This window comes from Xiphophorus hellerii, chromosome 14, assembly GCF_003331165.1.
Source record: "Xiphophorus hellerii strain 12219 chromosome 14, Xiphophorus_hellerii-4.1, whole genome shotgun sequence".
NCBI classification, from domain to species: domain Eukaryota; kingdom Metazoa; phylum Chordata; class Actinopteri; order Cyprinodontiformes; family Poeciliidae; genus Xiphophorus; species Xiphophorus hellerii.
Window position 1 is genome coordinate 23,617,453 of NC_045685.1, and position 8,270 is coordinate 23,625,722.

Sequence of the window (8,270 nt, forward strand, 5' to 3'; positions counted from 1 at the left end):
GCTGTCCGCACCACTCTCCTCACGTTCTTCCAGTCGGAGGCGCTGCAGCCTCCACACCACACAGAGAGGCAGCTGGTCAGAATGCTCTCTATGGGGCTTCTGTAGAACGTCTTGAGGATGGGCGGGGGCAGGTGTGCTCTTCTCATCCTCCGCAGGAAATACAAGCGTTTCTGTGCCCTCTTGGCCAGAGACGTGGTGTTCACAGTCCAGGTGAGGTCGTTAGTGATGTGCACCCCCAGGAATTTGGTGCTGCTGACCACCTCCACAGCCGAGCTGTTGATGAGCAGCAGAGCGTGGCTGGGCCGGTTCTTCCTGAAGTCGACGATCATCTACATGTACATAGATGCATATATGCTGGATTCATAATAATGGATATTCTTAAATAAATTATGTTAAAAAAGAGATACTTGGGAGAAATTATGAGAGAAAAGACTCAAAAAGCAGGAACGTTTACATCCACTACTGAACTGAAAAAAGACAAACCCCATAATAATGGTTAAAAAACACTTTATTATAAAAACTTTATTATAAAAGAATGGCATGGAAACAGTTTTTGCTAGTCACATACTGTTTTATAGATTTTAAAAAAGTCACATGAATAAAATACAACTTCAATTTACAGTAAACTTAGCGAGAATAAAGTCGATGCAGATGTTTTAACAAAAAAAGGGAAAACATCTTTGGTTTTATCACAACTTAGCAAAACGTAGAAACATCTGCATTGTTGCCATCATATGATCAACAGTATTTTCTCCCTGAATCAAAAACTCAAGAAACTAATGAAAAAGTAATATATATTTAGATTCAACTTTAGAGTGAAAAATGTAATCAAAATATACTAGGGCTGTTGTAAACAAATATTTTAGTAATCGAGTAATCCATCGATTACTCTTACAATTAATCAAGTAGTCAGATAAAAAAAAAAACATTGGTAAATCTAACAGCAGTATCACTATTGCATATCAACAGTCCAATTTTTCACATTTGAACTTCCCTAACAATAACTTTTCTGTAGTTTAGAAAATTACCTTGTAACAATAATAACTCACTTTCCAAGTTAACCTGAAGAAAAGTTATACAAGAATCTGAAATTATATTCATTTTAATAATAAAGAGGCAGGCTCACAAATACACTTATAAAATATGTCTATACTCCAGTTTTTGGTTTATGTATTATTGCCCAGACATTTATAGTTTACGTTCAGCACAACAACGGGATTTGGCACCGTCGTTCGTCACACACACAAACATCTACCAGGTATGCAACGCCACCCGTTAGTGGCGACTGGGATGATAGGAAATTTATTTTCTGGTTCGTCCGTAAAGCTACTCGTGTAAAGCACAGCCGCCCGCAGTGTTCAGTCTATCTGCTCACATGTATAAATAATCCCGCCATGCTGGTCGCTCTGAACAAGCAGCTCCCGGAGAACAGCTGCCGTTCTCCAGGGAACGCTCCCGACATTTAAGGGATGCTCATTGGTCCCCCGATGCACAAAAACCCAGACATTATCATGAATCAGTAAAATCCTCCCAGGCTGAACTTGAAAATTGGACCTTATGCTGCTAAGGTTCGCGTTCGTCCACAACTCAGGCGGAAGTGAGAGTGCTGCGCAATGCAAATAACGACCCAGCCGGAAAACGGTGCATTACATAATAAAATACAATTTAATGAACCTTAGAGGCAGATACATTTTCCTCGAGGAATTTTAATAATCGAGGTACTCAAATCACTCGAGGAATTGTTTAGGCCCAAAAATATACCTACGCCAACAGTTCATATAGTTACAGCTAACATGCATCCTCTGACCAAAATTAAAGAAATAAAACAAAGCATAAGGAATAGCCATACAATAACAGCTTTACAAGTCTAAATCTGAAAACATTCACATCCATTGTTATTTCAAGATAAAAACCATTTTAAATGAAAAGATGAAACTGACAGAATAAAGTGAAAGTTTTGGTTGTTAGATAAACGTCCTATTTTAACTGGTTTTCTTCTCCAAGCTGCTACATTATAGAAATGTTACCCAGCTGTAATTACTCTGCTTCCAAGCTGTGAGTTAGTGTGTTTTGGTACTTGAGGGTCAGATTATTCTGATCCTCCTGTATGAGTCTTCATGTGACCAGTTAAATTGCTTTGCCAACGGAAACTTTTTCCACAAGTCCCACATACAAAAGGCTTCTGATCTGTGTGAGTCTTCATGTGACCAGTTAAACTGCTTTGCCAACGGAAACTTTTTCCACAAGTCCCACATACAAAAGGCTTCTGATCTGTGTGAGTCTTCATGTGACGAGTTAAACTGCTTTGGCAACGAAAACTTTTTCCACAAGTCTCACATACGAAAGGCTTCTGATCTGTGTGAGTCTTCATGTGACCAGTTAAACTGCTTTGCCAACGGAAACTTTTTCCACAAGTCCCACATACAAAAGGCTTCTGATCTGTGTGAGTCTTCATGTGACGAGTTAAACTGCTTTGGCAACGAAAACTTTTTCCACAAGTCCCACATAAGAAAGGCTTCTGATCTGTGTGAGTCTTCATGTGAACAGTTAAACTGCTTTGCCAACGGAAACTTTTTCCACAAGTCCCACAAAAACATGCCTTCTCATCTGTATGAATCCTCATATGAGAAGTTAAATGCTTTTTTTGACTGAACCTTTTTCCACAAGTCCCACAAGAGAAAAGCCTCTCACTAGTATGTGTCTGTATGTGTCCAATTAAACTGTTTCTGATTTTGTAACTTTTTCCACAGGTCCCACATGAAAAAGGCCTTTCACCTGTATGAGTCCTCATGTGACTAGTTAAAGTGTCTTTGTGACGAAACCTTTTTCCACAAGTCCCACAAGAGTAAGGCTTCTCATTAGTATGCGTTGTCATGTGAGGATATAAACCACTTCTGTTTCTGAAACTTTTTCCACAGTGTGTACATTTGAAAGGCTTCTCACCTGTATGAATTCTCATGTGACGAGTTAGACTGCATTGTCGATAGAAACGTTTTCCACAAGTCCCACATGAGAAAGGTCTCTCACCTGTATGAATCTTCATGTGAAAAAGTAACTGAGGCTTGGACCGGAATGCTTTTCCACAGTTCTCGCATGAGAAAGGCCTCTCATCTGTGTGAATCCTCCTGTGACAAAGTAACTGAGGCTTGGACCGGAATCCTTTTCCACAGGTCTCGCATGAGAAAGGCCTCTCATCTGTGTGAATCCTCCTGTGACGAAGTAACTGAGGCTTGGACCGGAATCCTTTTCCACAGGTCTCGCATGAGAAAGGCCTCTCATCTGTGTGAATCCTCCTGTGACAAAGTAACTGAGGCTTGGACCGGAATCCTTTTCCACAGGTCTCGCATGAGAAAGGCCTCTCATCTGTGTGAATCCTCCTGTGACAAAGTAACTGAGGCTTGGACCGGAATCCTTTTCCACAGGTCTCGCATGAGAAAGGCCTCTCATCTGTGTGAATCCTCCTGTGACGAAGTAACTGAGGCTTGGACCGGAATCCTTTTCCACAGGTCTCGCATGAGAAAGGCCTCTCATCTGTGTGAATCCTCCTGTGACAAAGTAACTGAGGCTTGGACCGGAATCCTTTTCCACAAGTCCCACATGAGAAAGGTCTCTCACCTGTATGAATCTTCATGTGAAAAAGTAACTGAGGCTTGGACCGGAATGCTTTTCCACAGTTCTCGCATGAGAAAGGCCTCTCATCTGTGTGAATCCTCCTGTGACAAAGTAACTGAGGCTTGGACCGGAATCCTTTTCCACAGGTCTCGCATGAGAAAGGCCTCTCTCCTGTGTGAATCTTCATGTGACTAACTACCTCAGGTTTGGTTATGAAACTTCTTCCACAAGTCACACATGAAAAAGGCTTCTCTCCTGTGTGAATCATCATGTGACGAAGCAAATGAGATTTGTTTTGGAAGCTTTTTCCACAGGTTGAACATGTGAAAAGCTTCTTGTCCATGTGAGTTCTCATGTGTGTTGTCAAGGAACTGCTTTGAGAAAAGGCTTCATCACAGATTTTACAAGAATATTGTTTTTGGTCTGGATGAGCTTTATTCTGTGTTTTCTGTTTTGAACTCTCAGTTTTACCTTTTTGCTGTTTGGTTTTCTGATATCTCTGACGTTTCTGTTTTTTATCTCTCTTTTTTCCTGAGTCTTCACAATTGCTTTTTTCCTGATCCTGGTTCTCATCTTCAGAAGAGCCATGAGAGATGAGTTGGTTCCTCTGTGGTTCTGTTTCATTGCGGATTCTGTGCATTTTAGAAGGAATCACCAAAATGTCATCAGTCTCCTGTATCAGCACAAGCTGCTCTTCATCCTGACTGACGCAGAGTTGCTTCTCTTCCTCTTTGAACTGTTGATGTGCTGGTTGCTCTTCTAAAGTGGAGTTGCCCTCCAGGTTGCTGAGCTCATTGAGAACCCCGTCGTCTTTACACGCCCAGCACTGACGGAGATCTGGACCAAAACACAAAAAAAACCTTTTAATTTTGAGTCAAATAGTCAACCTTTAACGTTAATACCTTTATGCATCTATGCAGCTTTTTCTTGGACTATTCTAAAATTATAACGTTTTATGTATGAAAATCGGTCAAAACAAATTATTGACATTCTTCCAATGTTTTCTGGCATGTAGCAAATAAGAGATTTTGGTAATTCTAAGTTCAGGTCCAATTTATCTTCTGACCATGAGGAAAAATGTGCGTGTGTTTTTTTTAAAAACCTGCATATGTAGATATCTCACTTTAACTGTAAGTTTGGAAAAATAACTTAACAAAAGTGATTCTTCTAATGAACTAGATGTCAGTCAAAACATGTCATGGACATCCAGGTGAGCAAACAAAATGCCAATATGTTAACTGAGTGGCTCCCTGACAGATATTCACACAGCAGCTCGACTCAGTCCATATCAATCCTCCTTTGCATTAGCAGCAGTTCTTTGTTACTGGAACCTCAATCGGCCTTCAGACCTCAGCATCGCTCTGCTGTACGTTGAGACCGCTGTGCACTGCAACCTCAACTCCAAACCGGTCCATCAGTTCTGCATTCGACTAAAGTCGGTTTTCCTTCTCTTATCTTTCTCACACTTATGTGCAGTTAAGTGTGACGTGTAGAGATAATTGTGTGCATCTCATTTCTGTTCTCTGCCTCTGACTAGTTTCAGTTGCAGAGTCTTCGAACGCTGCTGGTCTTTCAATAAAGATATAAAACCCAGAATCAATCCTTCTCCTGTTTATTGAACAGTTTCTCTGCCTCCTTTATCCTTGTCTACCTGTGGCCCAAAATCTGAAATTAGTTTATGATTAGATATATTTTAAGATATCTATAAGAACGCTATGATTATGTGGAGTTTGAAAAAACTCTGAGACCAAGATCAAAATTAGAGAACAAAAACAGATTTATTTGGATCTATAGATGGAGAACAAACAACAGTAATGCTGTTAGTAGAGTTCTAAACTCTAACAGAGGCACACTCTAACTTTATAGCCTCTTCATGCACAACCTGGGAGGTGTCAACAATACTAAGAAACTTAAGAGATTTACATATTCAAAGAAAAGAAAAACACTTAGTTTCTGTCACAAAGGTGATCAGACAGAACATCTTTACATACTCAGTAACCACAACTGAGTAATGAAGGACAAGGTTTAGTTTCCAATACCTGCTTTGATCATATTCTTATTTCCTGGCGCCCTGGGTTCAATAGTTTAAACCGCAGGGTGTGAAAACTATCTGTCTTTGTCAGTTGCCAGGAGCCTGATATGAAGAAGTGAGCTGCTGAACTGTCAAAGTGGAACAAACACCGCAGGCTGTCTCTGCAGCAGAGTGCGGTTATTAACCACATCCTGTTCAACCGATTCCTGCTCCCTGCTGAGAGTTGCAGCCTCTACAGAAAAACACTTCAACTTGTATAAGTAAAAAATATAGAAATGCATTAATGCTGAAAAGGATTAATAAATTGTTTGATAAAAGTAAACACACTGTGAATAATTATTTTATTCCACAATTAGACAAAACATGTATTTGGAACAAAACGTGGGATAACTCAACTTTACTTTGACTAGTCAGGATGTAATTAAATATACCTCAAAGACATATTTTGTCTGGTCAAAGCCATAATTATATTGTTATTATTATTATATTATAATTATATTGTTTAAATATATCTAGTCGGAAACTAATGTCAGATATACAGTATGAAAGTTTGGTAAAGCCATTTAATGATAGAACGGCCTGCCATAGCAAACGCTGATGCATTTATGGAATAAGTCCAACCAGCGCTCTGTTTCTGTCTTATCAGTTAATTTATTTCTGTAAAACATTCATACTAATTCGGTTTCAAACATTGTTTCCTTTAATCTGTCTCCTGTATTTCCTCCAGCTTTTGTCCGTTTCGCGCCTCATGTCATCAGTAAAACGTGAAGGTGTTTCGTACCTATCCGGTGTAAGATGATCCTCGGTATCCGGGTAAAATCCATCAGTCTGCGCTGATCCTCCATCTCTTCCTCCATCTTAACGTTGATTTCTTTCCACTCTGTGAATGTTTCTCCAGCAGGAGTTACCTGCTCGTTGATAAACTCTCTCTGAGGCGGAACTGAAGATATTTTCACTGAAAACACTCAAATACTCAGATATTTACCTAAAACTAGCGACGTGCTTTTTGTGCCGAGGCTTCGGGACACGTGTCGACTAAACCAGGAGGATTTTTATGAATCTTGTGTTCATGGAGCAGGATGTGACGTTTGACGCCGAGCGAGAGGGCCGTACCACGTGACTGATTCCGGATGTGGATCCTCTGCTTCCGGATAGATAAGGCACTAAACCGCTGCTGCTTCACCCGCGTTGCATTTACTTGTTTTAGGATTTTATTATGTGTGTTTGTAATTTATCTGAGCGCCTTTTTGCGATTATTCATCATCTATAATGTCAAAAAAAATCAACTCCGTGGATCCTGTGTTATAATTTCTAATGTTTGTTATGTACACACTGAGCCACCTGTACTGAGTAATTATTTAGGTGATACTAACACATTCAACAGCAAAACCAAATTTAGTTTCACCTCAGATGTTTTTCAGAAATGATTCCGTTTAAAAGAAACTTTAAAGTCCACAGTTGGATGTGAAAACATGCAAAAGGCAACACAGTTTCATAGCTTATTAAAATGTCCTAGTTATCATTCTCATTCAGGGTTCAGGATTCTTACTAACAAAATGTTTTTAGCAGATTTTCTTACTGAAAATCTTTGTTTGCATCGTTGTTTCTGGTTCTCTATGTAGCACTTATGTTGAATTGATTCCAGCGTTTCGATGCATTTGGTAAATTTGAATAGGGCGACATCTGCTGGTCAATCTGTAACATCGCATTTGATGACAGCAATGAAGGACAAGTAGTTATTAAAGACATAATAAAATGGCGCACTGCATGGGATGAATTATTTTCTACATCTGCTTGATCCTTGCAGAGCTGAAGCAACGGTTCTGGACTGGACTTCAAATTTAACTCTTCTGAAAACTGCTGCACAATGGCTTTCAATCTCAAACATGTACATTTAAACGTACCTTCGATTCAGATTCTTTCTTATTGACATTTGTTTAGAATACCAACCATACAATACCAACTTTAAAACAGCCACAGGTGAAACAAAGGCCTGAACATAATTTGGTTTATAAGAAGCCGTTTATAAGAAGCCGTCAGTCCCCTCTGTTTGTATGTTTCTCTTCTTTTTGATGGAAGACGCTGGATCGATGCACCTACCATTCATGTGAACCCATGAGGACTTTTCTGAGAGATATCAATGACTGAAATGGAAATTTGTCGAGACACTAATCCTTTTTTCTTTGCTGTTGTATTATCCATGTGTACATACTTAGACTTAGACTGACTTTATTATCATTTTACATGCACAGTGTGTATACAGAACGAAATTTCGTTGCATACGGCTCAGGACAATGTTTTGAGGTTCCAATGTTGTGAGGTTACTCCAGAATAAAATAAAATACAGTATAAAATATGAATATAAATCTAAATATAAAATATAAAGTGCAGGACTGACAGTAAAATAGAAGTTATTTAGCTCTGTACATGTGCAAGGTATAAAGTGGAGACCAGATTTTGAGTGCAGTCCAGTTAAGAGTTCAGCAGTCTGATGGCAAGTGGGAAAAAGCTGTTTCGGAACCAGGTGGACCTGCACCGGATGCTGCGGAACCTCTTTCCAGAGGGCAGCAGGGAGAACAGTCCATGGTGGGGGTGTGAGGGGTCACTGAGGATGTTTCGGCCTCGG

General features: G+C 39.7%; 2 protein-coding genes across 2 annotated transcripts in view; both read right to left on the reverse strand.

The window, feature by feature from the left end:
* LOC116733095 (oocyte zinc finger protein XlCOF6-like) overlaps window positions 1-8,270 on the reverse strand; it is a 778,765-nt gene that overhangs the window by 14,099 nt on the left and 756,396 nt on the right. The window lies entirely within an intron of this gene.
* On the reverse strand, window positions 460-3,631 carry LOC116732707 (gastrula zinc finger protein XlCGF57.1-like). The gene is made up of 2 exons (XM_032583046.1): window positions 2,338-3,631; window positions 460-467 (listed from the first exon to the last, which is right to left on the reverse strand). Exons 1-2 carry the CDS (start codon window positions 3,629-3,631, stop codon window positions 460-462), a joined length of 1,302 nt encoding a protein of 433 aa, XP_032438937.1.